This window comes from Pleurodeles waltl, chromosome 12 (assembly GCF_031143425.1).
Source record: "Pleurodeles waltl isolate 20211129_DDA chromosome 12, aPleWal1.hap1.20221129, whole genome shotgun sequence".
Lineage (NCBI taxonomy): Eukaryota > Metazoa > Chordata > Amphibia > Caudata > Salamandridae > Pleurodeles > Pleurodeles waltl.
The window spans coordinates 55,035,026-55,054,321 of NC_090451.1; the positions used below are offsets into that span (position 1 = coordinate 55,035,026).

At 41.6% G+C, this 19,296-nt stretch overlaps 1 protein-coding gene across 1 annotated transcript in view; it reads left to right on the forward strand.

Moving 5' to 3' along the window:
- Positions 1-19,296, forward strand: part of REX1BD (required for excision 1-B domain containing) — a 55,025-nt gene that overhangs the window by 5,575 nt on the left and 30,154 nt on the right. Inside the window, exons 2-3 of the mRNA XM_069216338.1 lie at positions 7,231-7,275; positions 8,202-8,284. Coding sequence (XP_069072439.1) covers positions 7,273-7,275; positions 8,202-8,284 — 86 coding nt within the window. The 5' untranslated portion in view covers positions 7,231-7,272. The remainder of the gene's footprint in view (positions 1-7,230; positions 7,276-8,201; positions 8,285-19,296) is intronic.

Below are 19,296 nucleotides of genomic sequence, written 5' to 3' on the forward strand. Positions count from 1 at the left end.
ACAGTGTATATATATATATATATATATATATACATATTATTTTTTTCTTTTTTTCAAACAAAGCTTCTGTAACATAACCCAGAGGAAAACTATCCATAGAATAGGGTGAGTCAAGCCCAATAATGGCCTCAAGAAACTCACATTTCCTGATACAGCGGTATAAAGAATTTACATTTATGCACTGTCTAGGGTCCAAGACGTGCAAGAGCCCTCACAGAAACTGTTTTGTGACCCTGCTGAGTGAGTGAGCATAGCTATCACCTGGTTTCATACCATGATAGTGACCTTCGTCCAGTCGTGAATTTTCACCTAATGGTACAAAGCATGCTGGAATGTGTAGGTGAAAATGCATGCTCAGTATTCTTGGTGCTGTCAGCAGAAGACTCGGGACTGGTTAAAGGTGACATGGAGTGAGTTGACTGCTACGATTGGGATTGGAATTGGAATAAAGTTATAATATATGGTATTCTGCAATACCTGTATAAAAACCTGTCTCTAATTTTTTTGAAATGAGCTAGTTGTGACGCACCCAGTTGCCTACTATAAAGAAATGACATCAGTACTCTACAGTAATAACTTTTTACAGTTGAGTTCTGATGTCACAATGCCTGCTTCCAGAGCCAGCAGCTGTGGTGAAAGAGAGGTCAGGTCACACAGCATAAATAAGGCAGCTGTTTAAAACATTGCATTTCTTTCTTCTACTCTGTGCAGTGACAAGCAAAATATTTATGACACCATATTTATTTTGTGCACTACTTAGGTAATTATAGCAAAGTTAGAATGTTTCTGCATGTTTATACACATTTTGAGCCACTGTGCCTTTTTTTTATTTAAAAAAAAAAAGGCTTTAACTAATTATAGCTTATTTCCACAAATATCTAACAGCTTTTTGATGCGTTTAATTTCCACTAGATTCTATTTTTATTCTTCATGTTTGCAAATATGCTCTGTGTCTTTCATATGAAAGTGCTATGCTCAAAGGTTTTAAGTGGTTAGTGGGAAAGGTCCTGTTGTGACCATATATTATTATAAGGAATAAATGAGCTCAAGTAATACATGATACGGATATTACAAGTCACCTTGTAGTTCCATAACCTTATAAAAGAACTCCCCCTTCAGCCTCGTTCTCACATATGGTCATGGGACCACTCAGTGACTTGTAATATCTTTATAATGTACGATAGGGTACTTTATTACATATATATATAAAAGTCTTAACAGAAGTAACTTTCTAAAGGAGCTATTACGAAGCTCTCAAACCCTTTGTCCAACATGCACTAAACCTCAGGCAGTGTGTTTCGTGATTGTATGGATTTGTGCCTCTGGAGGCACCATTTCCATCATCCTGGGCTTTCAGTTAACCACATGACCCATCCTGGGAGTTGGGTAATGTATAACGTAATTTGTCTTGGGGTATCAGGTAAAAGACCAGTCCAACACAGTGAAAATTGTGAATCCAGTGGCACATGTTTACATGTCTCCCTTTTGTCGGAGAGGGAGGCAGCAATACTTCCCTAAAATTCAATGCTTGAGGGGAACAATGTTTGTAGCAGCCCCGGATTGCCCTGAGTTGCTTTACTCTCTCCAGGGGAGCTAGAGAGATGAAGGTTGCAGGAAGCCATACAGTGACAAAACGGGGAGCCACAGTGCACGTGCCACAAGTCCCAAGCCTAGTATTGAGCACAACATTTGCTTGTCCTTCAGTGAAGAGAGCACATTGTTGCACACAGATTAGACAACTGGAGTGGGGATCCATATCCATTGGAAGAGGCCAAAGCATCATCAAGAAGAGTGACACCCAGCACCAACATGAGGCCCTGCAGAAAGCCAGTGAAGGGTAAGTCAAACATCATAAAGGGACCACACAGCCACTAACTAGTGCAGTGGGAAGGCTTGGACACACAGTAGTCTTAGCAGGCAAAGACATAGGCCAGGAAATCTTACTCTTGGAAAATATTTGTGAACTGCATTTTAGCACGAGCAAATATGGATGTGTAGATTTGCTCATGCGAAAATCTGTTGAATGTTTGCGAGTTCATTTTCCCTCCAACCACTTTTTTCCCCAACTGTAGGCTATTAGGGTGCCTAAGAAGAAGCCCATGCTCGGGTTATTCTCCACAAAAAAGGGGGAACTGACCAGTCACCCAGCTAAGAAGCATCAGGTGATGCAGACAAAGTAAGTACACCACAGCAGGGAGCCTTAATAGGTGGGATTCACAGCCACCAAGTGAGGTGCACAAGGCCATCAAAGAAAACAACCACAACCTATGATCTTCAGGGTTCCAGGTGTTCTGGAGTCAGGAAATGAAAAAACTACACAACTCTGTTTGGGAATATAATATGGGCTTTTATGAATTATGGCCGGGAGGGCAGTTCAGCTCAGAGACTGATAATGCACTCAACTTTGTCATCACAAACAACATCTTTTATAGTCTTGGAATACCTTGTATGCGTCTTATCACTTGCCATGCATATTAATTTCAGCGCTTACATTGTTATCTCTACTTATTTTAGCACAAAGCAATATTTCTCCTTGGGAAAGCATCTAAATGCGTGTTTAAAGGAAAGCGAAGGTTATACATCTGTCATGGATACGTTTTCTAATAATCACAATGCTTTTGATCTCACATTCTGTCCTTCCTCAGCTAGCTCCATGCTTGGAAACATTTCTGTCTATCCTCCCTTGCACATTTGCTGGCCTTCAAGCATCGAAGCTTATTGTATTCCCTTTCCAAAACCACCATGATGTACACTTTCCCTTGTGAACGTGGATCAGAATGTATGACCTCCCTGTGAACATGTTATGAAGTTATGACTCAAGCTTTCGTGTTGTGGCCTTCTACTTCCAGCTGCATTATGAATAAATGTTCTGTTCACCCCTGTCCTTGCACCCCCAGCATCCTCTCTATCCTTGGCTCTCTATTTGGATATCATGAGCATTTTAGGCCTGTACTCGTCTCTAACCATGTATGATTATGCACATTTTCCTCCTAATTAATGCATTAGCAAAAGTGGGCCTTCTCCTTTTTTCCACTTTTTCAGTAACACAGGGAATATATGAACACTGATATCAGCAGCAAAGAGCCACAGACAAACACAGTGGAGGGACATGCGCGGACATAGTTAAAGTAGAACCCTGGCATAGAACCCAGCAAACCATCTTTGCCAGCATGTTGATTTGTGCAGCCCTCCAATAAAACCAAGGCAGCTTCAAATAAAAGCAGGTTTTTTTCTGTACCATCAACTAACCCTTCCACGATCAGCCACTGCCACTACAGGAATCCCTTTATCACATTTTAGGAACCACTCCCACATGCACCAATTCTACAGCATGACAGCTTCATATTGCATAAAAGGAAAAAAAACACAACACTTCTTGTGATGTAAGGGCTAGGATAAGCAAGTCATGGTAAGCAGGGCTGTGGAATTCCTACAGCCCGACTCCCAGGACATATAGTTTGGGGTCAAGGACAACAACTTTTAATGTTTACTTTGTCCTTGGGGTGAGTAGGCTCAACCCCCTGCAGCACAAACCCTTTGCCTGCCAGTTTACAGTGTCAAATTAGGGATCAGGGAAGGGCATTGTCTGCAGTTAAGGTAATATTTGTGTCCACATGTTAATGCTGTTCGAACTTGTATTTATTGTTCAATAATGCAAAGTCTTTATTATTAGGGCAAGCACTCTGAGGAGATGTTATAAGCCTGGACTGCACTACTGACAGTGGTCCCAGTATAAAAATGTGTATAGGTTTGCAAAGTTTAACCGTATGATGCTATGTATAATGTTCCCAGGATGCTGTCTGATTAGATGCAGAAATTTGCAGAAGCTTGGAAGCAAGATTGACAAGTCTTTGCTTTCAAATAAAATGTTCACAAAAAATACTACTATGAAAAAACATTTTGCTAAACTAATGTGACATTTTAGATACAATTTCTTTGTAGCATCATCTACTAAAATGTGTTGATGCATGCTAGTATTCCCCAAAAATATTCGTAATGGAAAATCCTTGCAACCAGTTTCAAAATCATTATGGGAAACATGAAAATGAACAGTCGCTGCAAATCCAACAGGTCTGACACTGGTGGTCAGCCTTGTGGTTTTCTCAATGTGTGTCTTGTTTTGACATGTTATTTGTAAAACTTTATTGTTGTGGGGGCTGTCAGGCCCTCACAGCTATAGCAAACATTGGCAAAAGGCAGTGATATTTGTTGGTCTCCAAAAGAACATATTGCCAAAGTACTCTGGCACTAGACAAAAGGACTTTGTTAACTCAAGACCTAATTAGGGGCCAAATTCCTCAATAAAGTCACAAAAGTGCATCAATGGTACATGCCTTTACATTAGTGCAGATTTACAGCTTTCATTAACTCACACTAGTTTACAGACGTATGCCAGGAAATCCTACTGCCAGAAAATAATTGTGAAGTGCCTTTTTAGCACGAGCAAATATATGTGTGCCAAAATGTGTTGAGTGTTTGCGCATTCATTTTCCTTCCAACCATTTTTTCCCAACCGTGGAAGAAGAAGTTTTATTTTTGTCCTTGTTGGGAGTAAATGTCCAACCTTTCTCAGTGTGGCAAAAATAAGAGAACAGCTGGTAAAAAAAAAAAACCTCTAAAACATGCACGTTAGTGGGTTTGAACACACTCCAAAGCGCATTCCAACCCTGGAACATTTGCTTAACGCTACCTCCAGCCCCAGTATGTAGATCTGTGTAAAAGTGACAAAATGCAGGAATTTCTAGAATTGAAACCCTACTATGATAGGAGCCCTGGCATAATCAGAGAGGCTTTTATCAGAGTTCTTGTATAATGAGATGTCTGCCATAATTTATCATCACCCTACGTGGCACCAAATGGACAAGTGGATTTCTTTTTATAGGACAAGTAGACTTATGAAGCAACCTGTCCCATGGACAAGTAGATATTTTATTAAATTCCACACCCCGGGTAAATCTTGTAACTAAAATATGCCGCGCTTAGATGTATAGATGTCATGTGGCCTCCAGCGTTCTGTCAGGGCTCTGCCTACTGCCTCTTCACATTGGAACCACACAACCAGCTTAAAATCGATCATGGCAGCTGGATAGCAGCTTTGGCACATTTATGCAACTACCTGCAAAGGCCTGCATTCCCACCTATCCAGGCTCTGACATAATAACTTTGGACCGATCTAATGCTAGCTATAGCCTGCCTCGTCCTCAGATACAACAGTGAGAGCAGTGAATAAAGGTTCTTCCAACGCAATGATACTCAAAGTACGGTCCACGGCTGCACGGGGCCCTCGTGGCCTTTTAGATGCACCTCCCTGGTCAAAAGCAGCACTGGGTTTGTTTTTACTCAAATCGGCCCCACCATTAAAAAGATGTTAAATAAACAGGCAAACATTTGTTTTCAGGTTAACTGCAGTTAAAGAAAGGAAGTAACAAATGTTTCCTGTACCACTTAACTTTAGGAACGCTTTTATTTTTAAGACATCTTGCAACAAACATGAAAACATGATAAAGTTTCTTCAGAATTCAAAAAGTGTATTCCATTAACATGCAGAACTGTTTCTCCTTAGTACATCAGATTATATCAGTCCATTGATAAGTATTTTCATTTTTAACATGATATCACTTGTTATGTGCTTTCCTTGAGTGGCCTGGGTTGCTATTATACATTGACAACATAGTTTATTAAATCATACACAGGATAAGTATTTTGATAGCACACATCATGAAGTCATATATTTCAAGGTCCTCTTATATATGCTAATGAAAAAATAGGAGGGAAAGTAAAAGAAAACAATTGCCTAGGATCACATAGTAAGTCAAGTGGGTAAGCCGGGATTGATCCCATGTTTTCTGGTTTCACATTGTGCAATTCAGCCACTAGATGTACATGCTTCGCTTCCCCTACACCCACCTTACAGTCCCAACACCACCCTGCTTGCATCAATGCGGCCCTCAGTCACACCATAGACAAAACTATTTGGCCCTTGGGAAAATGGTTGTGTGCGCCCGTGCTCCAGTGCCTGGTAAGAAGGGCTGCTCTTCTAGGTATTTACAGGATCTGAGGTTCTTGAAGTCTTAGTTTCTTCACTTATTGATTGCAAGACCTTCATCCTTGTCACACATTGCATGTGACCTCACCAGCTGCACATATTAAATGAGCAGAAAACCATTGTGTATGTGTTATTTTCTTGATTGAGTACTTGTAGCTACTCGTAAGCCCATAAACCTGAAAAAACATGAACAGCTTCCCACCTTAGGCTCTCCTTCATCCGTTCCTGTCACCACCTGATTCTACACTGCACAGATATTTCAATGCTCCACAGTCAGCACCATCATTACATGCAGAACATCAACAGCAGCAAATCAGTTATGATACTTTGTACCAGGGACTACCTGAACCCGCTGAGCTGTGTGGTGGCACATGTTCCATGAACCACTGATATGTTACTAAGGAGCACTTATTCTAGCACGATCTAATGTCATTACTTATTTTTCACATCATTCCTTGTATGAGGAAGGGCCATGCAGAAGAATGCAGCTAAACTGTTGATCTCTCAGAACACAGTATTGAGTCCCATCATTTTATTATGTTTAACAATACGTTACCATACCATAACCTGGATATTGTAGTCTTTGTAAATGTTTGGGTCTGGTATGGCCCGCGATCTTGCGCAGCCTACCAGCTTTTTTTTCATCAATTAACATAAAGTAGTAGGAGTGGTAAACATTCAGCATTCAAGTTTGGTATAGGTTGCTTCTTTTAATGTTGTGGGATCTAACCTTTGTCAGTCTTTCCACTCCACATTCTCATTACAGTGATCTGCTAGCCTTCTTTTTACTGTGATCTACTTGCCTTCTGGGAACAATAATCTGTATATGACCGATGTGCCATGCGCATAAAACATTGGGGAAGACACTGTGATCCTCTTCGACTTGAAAATGTGGTTCGGATAAAGACGGCAATGCTTGCTCTGTGATTTTGGGAATCAAACTAAAACTGATTACGTACAACACGTTCACCTCAGCAAATGTAACTGGCACAGTTTAGACTGGCTCACTGCTCACATTTTGAGACTGGTGACCCCTACCCTTGATTGGTCCAGTCACTGTGCTTTTTTCAATTCAAAATGGCTCATCAGTGTGTTAGAATATTGGGGTGGATTACATTTACTGGTTTGTGTACCAGTAATTGTTAAATTTCTAAGAATCTCTTTTACTGTCTCTCTTCTTCTAGTGGTTTCTTGATTCTGTACTCTGTTCATTGACATCTATTGGAATGGTAAGTATTTCCATGTTTTTTTAATGTAAACGGTGCACATGTTGCCAACACTGATATACATGGGCATAAGCATGCCATATTTTTAGGATTATTCACATGGGAAATATTCCATACATTAAACCTATATGGGAATCATTTCCATTGCCACTGGCTATCCTGAAAATCTGAGTTTAATTGTGCCCTTGTCCAGCAGCGTTGGCTGCATCGGTTGAATTTATGTTCCCACTGCTGTCAGAACTCCTGGTACAATTGCATTCTCACAAATTCCACTTGTTTAATATTTACTAAGTAGGCATGTGAGAAATTAAGTTCATTTTTTTGTTAGTCTCTAATTCACCATTTTTTTAAATCTCTTCAACATTTCTTTTTTCAGCTCCCAGTGTAGTACAAAAAATACCTTTAAATGTTCTGAAACTGTTAACTGGTGCCACAATGTTTCCAAACTTGGGCAGTAACAAAATAGACGTTTCTTTTATATTAATTTCATACTAAGACATCTATGCTTGCTTGGGAAATTGCCCATTTTTGGAACATTAGTCTTGAACATGCATCTAAATACAACTAGTGTTGGAGCTGTATTGCACAGTAGGCTCACAGGCATGCTTCATAGTATCATTCATTGGGAGCCCTACAGCAGGCTGGGGTGATGTTCTTGATTCTCACCAAAAAGCGCACTGTCTGACAGGATTCCAATTTTGATGTGCCAGAGGTCCCGCATAATGTACTAATTTAGTTCGATAGCATCGTATATAACAGAGGTGCTCAAAAATGGCGCCCTTATACCCTTTCGTTAAATTTCGAAGAATGCCAGAGTAGGCTAAGGCCAGATTCAAACCTTTGGCCAGACGTCTGGGCACAAATGTCTCAATTGTTAGCCTCTTAAACACTCTGAGTTTGCCCTAATATATATTATTTTTTCCCTTAAGAGTGATGGTGAGTTCAAGGCCCTGGTGCAGAGATTCTACACCTTGCAAAATGAGCGTGTGGAGGCCTACCGGCTCTTTGAGGAGTAAGACACTTTTTTCATAATTCAATTTTTAATTTTTTTTAACTCAGCAAATTTCTTTGTAAACACACCAGGGGAATAGTCAATTCGGCACCAGATTTTGTTTTAATTAATTATGTACGATTTTAGGGATTTTATTGGATAATGTCCAGTACATTTTTTGGATTGATGTACTGGGAGTGGATCCTATGGGAATTGCATTGTCTGTTATGTTATGTTACATAGTATTTGTATAGTGCAATCTTCAGCTTTTCTGGTGCCCCCTCAGCATTGTATTTAACGATGAGTACATCTTAAAGAGCCACCATCACCAAAGTTAAAATCTTACATTTTCAAATTACCAGTCAAAATTGTGTTATTTTACTTCCTCATTTATTCTGGTTTGTTGGAAAAAATAATCTTCCAAATCCTGTGCAGATCTTATCTGATTTCTGCTTCGGCTTCACCTTCTCCGTTATGGGCTCTGATACACTTCTGTGCTTTTGGAACTTGTGCTCAACAGTATTATTCCATCCTTGCAGGCTCAAGTTTATTTTATAACTAATGACAGTTACTACAATATTCCGCAATTGCCACAATATTCAACAAATTAAAAACCTCATTACAACCTAGCCCTAGAAGCAATGAATTGTTTACATACTCTATATTAAAACACTGGAATGTTGAGAGCCCCATCTAAGACAACGAAGTGACTCGGGGCTAATAATGGCAGGTATATGCATCCGGCTCAAACATTCCAATGTTTGTCTTTCCGTTTCTTCCTTTTTAATTCATAGCATTTTACCTTCAGTGGGAGGAATGTTCTAATATAGCTATTGTGCCCCAGCCTCTACCAATTGTTAAAGGCCCTCTCCGTCGGTATAGGCCCTTGCTTGCAGCTTGGTTCTTTAGCTTGGTCGTGTAACAACCTGTACAGCCCTCGGCAGGAGGCTATCATAAATAAAACCTAATTAGCCCTGTACAACAAGATTAGTATTGGCTGTGAGATGCTGTACTGATATAACCAAAAACTTAAAAATGCATTTTATATGCAAAATCTACTGCCCCCAAAGCCTGTAGGGTCATTGCAGGTTTGAACTTTACTGTCTTGTCAAAACTTTCCTAAATGATTTGTTTTGCGGTCAGCAAAGCTGGAGTGGGACACAAGATATGAGCCAATAAATACTTCCTAGTGTAGACACTTTTACCACCCATCATTTGTCCCAAGATCCCTCTTATCCACTCCGGTTCTGGATTATCGGTATTTTGTCCTGAGTATTGCCTTTGTGCATGGGATTCCCTTATTTCCTGTGTGTACCAGCCCTGAAGGCCTCTTATTTACGTTGTTTATAGGGTCAGATTATAAATTATGTCTAATCCTTTAGTTAAAATCCTCCCACTAGACCCCAAACCTCTGGGACAATGTGAACGGACAACACGTAGCCCTTGATGCTACTGCGGATGAGTGTACATCGACCTTATTTTACTGTTTACCTCCGTCAGCAGCACAAACTTATCTAAATATTTTATGTTTGTTTAAATGTTGTAAGCTGTATTACTTTACGTTAATGTCTTATCTGTCTAATATTACCAATCGTTAATACCTTTGTGTAATCATCTCAGCACAAACACGCTTACGTATCTTCTTATTTGGCATGTTCATTACGTCTGTTAGGAAAGTTTACAAATCCTCGGTACATAAATGCATCTGTACATTGAGCTCGCTTTGTGTGTCTCGCATAGGCTCGCTTCTGACTCCTAACAGTTACAAGTGCAGCACAATAAAACATTTTCACCTCCTCTGGGGCGAGATGTCAGTTGTGCATACACTGTCACCATGTCGGTGTAGTTTTCTGCTGCCTAATCCAGTAAAACCTAAGGTTCCTCGAGTGGGGTGGTGTCAACAGTGCCTGCTATTCTCACTTAGACAGAATTTAGAGCCTTGAAGTCCCTCTGATGGGCAGCAGATGGCAGCATATGACTGTAGCATGCTGTGTCAGATATGCCTCAGTTTCCATATTTGCCCAGGGCCTGCTCTGTGCAATTGAGAAGCAGCGCGCAGAAAGCCAGTCTCTCGCAACAGTCTTCTCAGGAGTCTAACGCCCAGGGCTTTATGTGGGGTGGTCCCAGTCTTAGACTTGCCAGTAATTTAAAAAACCTAACATTGAAACTGGTCTTTATCGGGCTCTATGTTCATGTACTCAAATTAACGGCTGTAAAACCTCTTCAGGTAATCAAAGTCATCAATGTAATTACTGTTTACATTTCAAGTTTCACTTAATCTTGCATTCCTTGTGTTTGTTTTTTCCAAGATGCTGTGTTTCTGTAGTCTTTCTTCGGGAAACATATTACTCTTGTATAATGCCTACTGTGAAATGAGTCGCCTCTAGGTGTCTGTGTGAGCTGAGGTTGTGAGTGGCTGTTTTTAATGGGCCACTATTGAGAGTACTGGAGTTAAAGCTGAAGGCAGGGCAAGTTTCTTACAGTGCCTGTCACCGGGTCATAAAGTTGTTCCGAGAACATGCTAATCCAATCCTTGGCCTCTCTGCAGATTGCACACTGTACCAAATGTAATTGTGATTCTGTGTGGATGGATGTGAAGGAGGTGCACAGCTGTTGAAATAGTGACCCAGCTAAAGTAAAAGAAAATCATTCAAACAGGTGTTATTTGTATAGTGCTGCTTGTCCTCCGAGAGGGTACCCAGGCGCTTGCTGCAGGTATTTATTCAAAAAGCCAGGTTTCCAGTGGGTCAGCGAGGGTGCTGTGTGGAGGGGAACGCGTTCCAGACTTTGGCTGCAGGAGGTGAAGGCGGTGGTTCAGGTAGGTGGGTCCTTGGTTATGGAGGGCTTAGTAAGCATGGGTCAGGAGCTTGAAGTGGCAACTTTTCTGGATCGGGAGCCAATGGGGGCCCTTCAGGTGCTGGGTGATGTGGGTTCTCTTGGGCAAGTTGAGGATCAGTCTGGCAGCTGCATTCTGGAGTCTTTGCATGACTTCAGTGGTAGTGCCTGCGTAGAGTGTGTTGCCGTAGTCCAGTCAGCTGGTGATAAGGGCCTGAGTCTCTGTCTTCCTCATGCCGATGGGGAGCCACTTAAAGATCTTGCGGAGCATGTGGAAGCAGGCTGAGGAAACTTCGTTGACGTGGCGTTTCATGAAGAGTTTGTTGTCTAGAATGATGTCGAGGTTGCAGGTGTGATCTTTTGGTGTGGGGGTGGGTCTGAGCTCTGCTGGCCACCAGGAGTTTTACCAGAGGGTTGAGAGTCTGCCGAAGATCAGAACCTCTATTTTGTCCATGTTGAGCTTCAGGCAGTGGTCCTTCATCCAGACAAATACATTCTTCATACAGTTGTGGAATTTGTTCTTCGTCTTGGTGTGGTCTGTTGACAGCGAGAGGACGAGCTGCATATCGTTAGCATAGGAGATGATGTTCATGTTGGGCGATCTCGCAATGTCTGCGAGTGGTGTCATGTAGATGTTGAAAAATGTTGGGCTTCAGGAGGAGCCTTGGGGGAAGCCGCAGATGGTGCGCTTGACCTGAAAATTCAGGGTTTTCAGTGGATATGTTTTGTTTGTCGGGAGAATGGTGATGTGAAGACAATGAAAGGAAGTGCATGCAGGAGAGAAAGTGAACAGAGTGTGTTGCATAGGAAAGATGTGAGGTATGCAGATTGAGGGTAGCATAAAGATGTGGGGAAAACAAAGGCATAAATGTCCAACAGAGACTCTGCAGAGAAAAGTGGTGTAAAGTAAAGAACAGGAATGATTGGGGCACTCCAAAGAAGTACTTTAATTTGTAAAAAACAACAACAACAAAAACAAGCATTTACAATGCAACGGGTCTCGCGTTTGCTCATGTTAGAGCTGATCGCGTTGTAAACTCCTCACCCAACTTTTCACCTATTGGGCAAAAGTGCATTTATGGACATAACCCGAAAAAGTGAAATTAACTATGTAAAGCGCTCGACTTCTGCCAAGCGAGATCGCGCTCGTAAATTAGAGAAAAAGAAGTCCACGAGCCCGATGGAAAACAGCGAGCCTCGCATGTTTTCTGTACTTGGTCGCTGTGCTCGAGGAGGGCTAACCACCGGAAAAGGCATGACATATGCGTGCCTTCGACTAATCGAAGCAAGCAGATTTTATTAGGCAAGCCCACGAACCAATAAAAAACACTGACGTGAAGTTGACAGGGCTCCGAGCCCTTTTCTAAATACTAAAGTGTCTTGCTGCGATACGCATGTGCGAGCGCATGCAACGCAGGCTCGACCCTAAAAAACGAAGGGCCAGGGCTCTCATCAGGATGCCACTTCAGCTTATCCATTGACCCTGCCAATGCCACCAATGGCAGAACCAACACAACTTCTAACCATCACACTCCTACAAGTGTGACAGTACAGATTATTCCAGGCCCCCAACGCTTGGGTAGCAGGTATTAGTCATATTTAATGTATACTGAATTAATAAACAGCTGTTCTGTTTTTCTCCAATTTAGAAAAACAATGCCATCATGTGTCATAAGGGCAGGTGTTGACAATTAGGTGCCAGTGTCGAGCACCAGAAACCACTGGCTCAAATTAAGCACTGCTCCGAAGAGTATTTTCATTCCATAAATTCTAGTAATGTTTATTTCACTTCTTCTGTTTTCAGAATTTAAACATTTTCAATTCCAATTATTCACAAAAAAATATTTTCTTATTCATTTATGTACTAACAAGCACTGGCAAAAACAATAAGGTTGTCTTGTTTTAGATGCATGTTCGTTACTGTGTGATATGTCTGTCTGTAATAACGGAAAGCTCACACAGAGGCACAGGTTTTAAGCCACAGCCTTAATTCTATCAGCCATGCCTTTTGGAAAGTATTCCTATCTACGCTTCTTAGTACCCAAACCTTTTATAGACCCTCCCTACTTTTTTCATCCCACTTAACGCCCTGCTAATGACGCACTTCACTGATCTTGATATGCGCACAGAGTTATATTTTTATAAACTAATTTTATTAAAGCAAACTACAGAGTGAATTTTGTCTAGTCCCATAGTAATAGGTTTCAATACAAACTTGTTTTAATGAGCTCAGAAGGACTAAAACTGGGTTAGTCCTGATTTCATGCAGATAATCTGAATACATATATTTTTTTAATTCAGCCTTCCAACCAAATCTTGGCTGTTTCATAGATGTTGTACATTTATAGGAATTCCTATAGTTTATCAGTTTTGTAAGGATGGAGAATAGGACCAACCCTGTGAGGTTTTGGTTCTGTGATATGCAGGATAAACAGATCTCGACAGTAAGCATTTAGCTCACTGAATCATACTGCCCAGAGTTATTTTATGAATTTTTCAGGACTCAGGCAAGGCATATATTAGGGGCCCCTGTCCAGAACAAAATTTTCATTTTATTACCCGTTTCCTGCTAATTCAAGACCTGTGATGTGAACCAATAATGAATGTATAAGTCTGTGATGAAGATATGCATGTGAGAGAGACTGAAAGATCTTTTTCCCAGGGGCCTACGGGCAGGTGGGGGCCCTGGGCAATTGGCCACTTTGCCCGTGCCTTAAAAAGCTTCTGCTGGATTCAAATTTTAAAAATCTTTTTTCAGCACCAGGCTGTGCAGCTGCCACTTAAGTTAATAAGCTATCGTACTGAATGTACGTGGATAATCTGCCTCCAGCAGCGGCTCATCTGCAGCGGCCGAGGAGCGTCACCCCCCCACCCCCGCCAGCAGCAGCCACTGCAAACCATTAAAAATGAAACCATAATAAACTATGTTTATTATTGTTTTGTTGTTAAAGGGGCGGTGCATTAGGGATGACGAGGGAGAATGCACAGCACTCCCCCTCAGTGCGCATGTATGTTTGGCCAGCCATCTCGGCCAAACACACATGTGCACTGTACTCTTTCCAGCCAGGCACTATGTTGACAGGCTGGAGAGAGTAGGCACAGGCTCCCAGTTTGCCTGAGATCAACAAGCCAGGGCACTCCAGCCAGTCCTAACTCTGCTTTCATGCAGCATTAGGACTGGCCGCAGGGCGCTGGGAGCCTGAGACCAGGACGACGGAGCAGCAGCAGCAGCGAGGCAGATAAGTGTTTTATTTTTTTATTTTTTTAAATTCAATGTTTATTTTGCCATCCCACTCCTTCATTGCGCAGCGAGCCGCTACTGTCTGCCTCCTGATCTTCTTCAAATCGATGGTCACGATTTGTGAGCTATTAACATCTCGCACAGATATAGGGTCAGTCACTTGAGTGAAATGCAACGTGGCCTAGCAGTTTAAATGTTTCATGTGGAACTAGGAGACTAAATTGCTAATCGTCCCTTTCCCATTTCACCAGACAGTGTGATCCTGGAAAAATACATTATTTCCCTTTGTCACAGGTCCCTTAATTGCTGACCCTGGGATAGCCTACAAAATGGTTACTAACTCGTATCAAGCGTCAAATAACATAATTACATATAAACTGGTCACTCCTTAACAGCCGTTACTAATGCTCTATGTTCACGTTGGAGCCAATTATTCTTAACCTACAAATATAGTTGTGGAGATTTATGAAGCTCTGACTGGTCTGCAGTCTTTTTTTATAGTGGTTGGACAGAGGACCTTTCTGCCTTGGACACAGATCATAGACTTATTTATTATGGGAATCGCATCTCTGACGGCCTGAAGGTGAAGGCAGTTGTGTACTTGTGAGCTGAGCTCAGCGCCCCAGGTGTGTCTAGTTTCACTTGATAGCATGAAACATAGTCTTGCCTGTAGTAATCATCCAGCTATATTATTTGTAGTTTTTTCAGTATTTGATATTGCATGCACCTAGCTCCAAGGAGAAGCGGAGGGCTAAGCACATTTTTATTGTAGTGGGAGCATCTTGAACATAGGATTCTGATTGAGTTACCAAAAAAAGTATGTGGGGCAGGAGAAGGGCCATGTTATCTGGACAGGACTGAAAAACCATCTGAGTTGTTTTTTTTAATATACTCACTCCACTCGTATTGTTAGTTTGATGTACACTATGGTGAAGTGATTTGCCAGAATCACAAGTCTTTGCTCAAATGCTAAAGCCAAATTCGAAACCAGTGGTCTAGATTTGAAGGTGAACAACGTGGTGACTAGATTCCTCTCCAGGCTTCATTGCCTCATCCCAAAGTAAGAGGTGGGAAAGCCAGCAAATTAATAAGGAGAACAGAGCCAGAGTCGAGCAGGTGCCTGGCTTGGGTATACAAGCCAAAGCATGAACTGAACCGTCGAAATGTTTGGCATGTGAAGTGCACAACAAGTGCCATGTAACAGTCAGGACAAAGGAGGCCCAGTGAAGTAAAGTGATTGCCCAGGATTTCACAATTTGGTCAAGTGGGGATGCTGGGATCTGAGCCCAGGTTTCCTGGTTACACTTTGTGCCGTTGAGCCTGCTTGAATAGCACTGAAGAGCTCTCCTTTTTGTTCAATACTTTCAGGAGGTAAGCTAGTGCACTCTGTTAAAGAAATACAGATATCCCATGTGAATACAGTTTGATGCAAGCAGTCTTTTTAAAACGAACTACAAAGTTAAGCGTTAGGTAAGGCAGAACACTTTGATACTGTCCTTCCGTTGATTTAACAAAGATTTTTGAGGGCCTTGACAATGAATAGCACAACAAGGAGTTATGGGAGATTCCAGAGTTTGCTCTCTTGTTTCAAGCCTTCAGTGTGACAGATGCACCATGCAGCCTGGTTGCAGATAGTATTTCAGGCACTTGTTTTGTGTTTTACATTTTGGAAAACGCTCAGGTAGAAAAGTGCCATTCCATATTGCATTTATGCGCTCAACATCCCTGCCTTTAGCAGTGACTTTCTTACATCAGTTGAATTATGGAGGGAGAAGGGCACTGTCTTAGATGGTGTTTGGCTACATTTCATCTGGCCGGTCTCCATTAGACAAGGTCCAGGCCAGAGGCCAACATTAAACCTGGACCAGGCTGGTCCTAATGCTTGGCTCACCCACTGGTACCCAGAATAGGTTCAAGCTAAAATGGTAACCAGCATTTAACCACAGAAACCTACTAATTATAGAGCAGAAGCTGGATTCCAGCAACCCAACTTCATTGTTTTCCATTTCTTCCATCATTACTGTTATTACTCTCATTATTACTACTCCTGCCTTCTAGTTCTTCCCTCTTCACTTGATTTGTCCACTGCACCTTCCTTTTCTCTGATGCCCATTCCTCCTCAACCAGCCCTGTGATCACTCACAATTTCTTTGCATATACTGCTTTCTCCTTATCATGTTCTTCACGATCTCTATCTCCTTTACTTAATTCCTTCCCCAGTCTTTCCTGCTCTCCCTGTCCCTTGGTCTTCTATAAGAATCATCTACCCCTATATATTGGCCCCTCCCTCGCACACAATCCGTCCCCTTTGTTAGTCTTATCTTTCCCCCGCTCATTACCGCTCTGGCAGTATTTTCCTTCCAGGGTAGGAGACAGATGTTTGTGTAGAGAGCTTTGTGTTACAGTTTGTACTTCAGCTATGAAAGCTTATGTAGTGAGGTGTAACAAAGTGAAGTCTGTGCTTCAGAAGCACATCTCCCTTCCACCTATGAGGGTCAGTATACAGTAGGTATGACAGCGAAGACAGCGTTTCGGTAGATCTTTTACTTATGCCACCTTCATCAGGACAAGCAATAAGGACTTGACAGAGTGACAGAAAAGGTATCGTCATCAAATAGGAAAACAACACCTTTTCCTGCACGATGCACCCATAAAAGACATCAGAGACAACTTCATTAAAATGTTGGGTATGATGGACGCTCTAGTGAAGTAGATTAAAGAATTTTATATCATGACTCATGAGTAACCCATGTGTCTCAAACGTGTTATTATTATATATTTATATATATATGAGTGCAAAAGCCAGTATATCATATGGTCTTCCAACTTAGGCAATAAAAAATATGTCGCAGGCCTTGAAAAATCTACTCGCCCACTCACTATGGCAAGTCATATTTTATCATATTGAGCTATTTTTAGGCCCTACTCGCCCCTTTTGGCAGTTGACAAAGAAGATGTATTCTGCTCAGCCAGAAAGTAAAGGAGCAATATAAAACACCTTTAAATTTTGTTCTTGTCACATTTGCTCTATCTTTAGAGACAGAGGTCAAACGTCAGTTTGTCTTACAATAAATTTTCTTTCTGACTGCAGAGTTCCAGGATTTTGTAAGATGAACTGTCTGGCCTGCATTTAGAAAGCGTGTGAAATGAAAGGCTGTAGGGTGTCAGGTTTCACTTAACATTTAAATAACTAAGTCAAATGTACAAATATTTCAAAATGTATTTCAGTAGTTGTGAAAGCCCATTGTTTGTACTTCTGTGTGGTGAAAAAAAAAAAAATTAATCGAATGAAAACAAATCACACTTGACTTGGTGATATGCAAAGAATAAATATGTATTTTGAAACCCAGTTTTCACTGATTGTTAATACATTATATAGTTTTATCAATAAAGCTGCAAGTCAGTGAAAAGATTTTTTGACATTTCTTGGAAAATGATTGCCTGTAAATGACAGTGTGCAACCACATCATGCTTTATTAATTTATTTATTCAAAGTGAGTGTTTAAACATAAACTGAGAAACATTCCTGCCCTGATAGCAATGCTATTAGTAAACTAAGAATCAAGTCATGGATCATGCATCCCCTATATGTGGGCTAGATTATTTTTATACATGGAGCAAACGTTTAGTCTATTTAATTAAACAAAAGAGTTTTTTTTGTACAGCAGAAATGCTGAACTTCCATATTTGAAAGTGCACTCATATGTGAGAATGAAGAAAAAGGCAACTGTAAACTAAAATATTTGCCTAAGATCACATGATTTGAGACTTATTTATGGGTCAAGTACGTTACACTTATGGTTGAGTAGATTATTCTAGTTACTCAGCCTGCAGGTTTACTAACATTTTAATGATTTTTCGAGGCCTGTGTTGAATAATATATTGTGATCAAGATCAGAATGCTGTGTTGTAGGAAAGTACCATCTTGCCTGGCATGTTACCCCCATAATTCACTGTATGTATGTTGTTTTAGTCCATGTGTCACTGTGACCCTGCCAGGCAGGGCCCCAGTGCTCATAGTATGTGGCCTGTATGTGTTCCCTGTGTGATGCCTAACTGTCTCACTGAGGCTTTGCTAACCAGAACCTCAGTGGTTATGCACTCTCTGCTTTCCAAATTTGTCACTATTAGGCTAGTGACTAAATTTACCAATTCACATTGGCATATTGGTACACCCACATAATTCCCATGTATATGGTACTGAGGTACCCAGGGTATTGGGGTTCCAGGGGATCCCTATGGGCTGCAGCATTTCTTTTGCCACCCATAGGGAGCCGTGACAATTCTTACACAGGCCTGCCACTGCAGCCTGAGTGAAATAACGTCCACGTTATTTCACAGCCCTTTACCACTGCACATAAGTAACTTATAAGTCACCTATATGTCTAACCTTCACTTAGTGAAGGTTGGGTGCCAAGTTACTTAGTGAGTGGGCACCCTGGCACTAGCCTAGGTGCCCCCACATGGTTCAGGGCAAATTCCCCAGACTTTGTGAGTGCGGGGACACCATTACACGCATGCACTATACATAGGTCACTACCTATGTATAGCGTCACAATGGTAACTCCGAGCATGGCCATGTAACATTTCTAAGATCATGGAATTGTCACCCCAGTACCATTCTGGTATTGGGGGGACAATTCCATGATCCCCCGGGTCTCTAGCACAGAACCCGGGTACTGCCAAACTGCCTTTTTGGGGTCTCCACTGCAGCTGCTGCTGCTGCCAACCCCTCAGACAGGTTTCTGCCCTCCTGGGGTCCAGGCAGCCCTGGCCCAGGAAGGCAGAACAAAGGATTTCCTCTGAGAGAGGGTGTTACACCCTCTCCCTTTGGAAATAGGTGTGAAGGGCTGGGGAGGAGTAGCCTCCCCCTGTCTCTAGAAATGCTTTGATGGGCACAGATGGTGCCCATCTCTGCATAAGCCAGTCTACACGGTTCAAGGATCCCCCAGCCCTG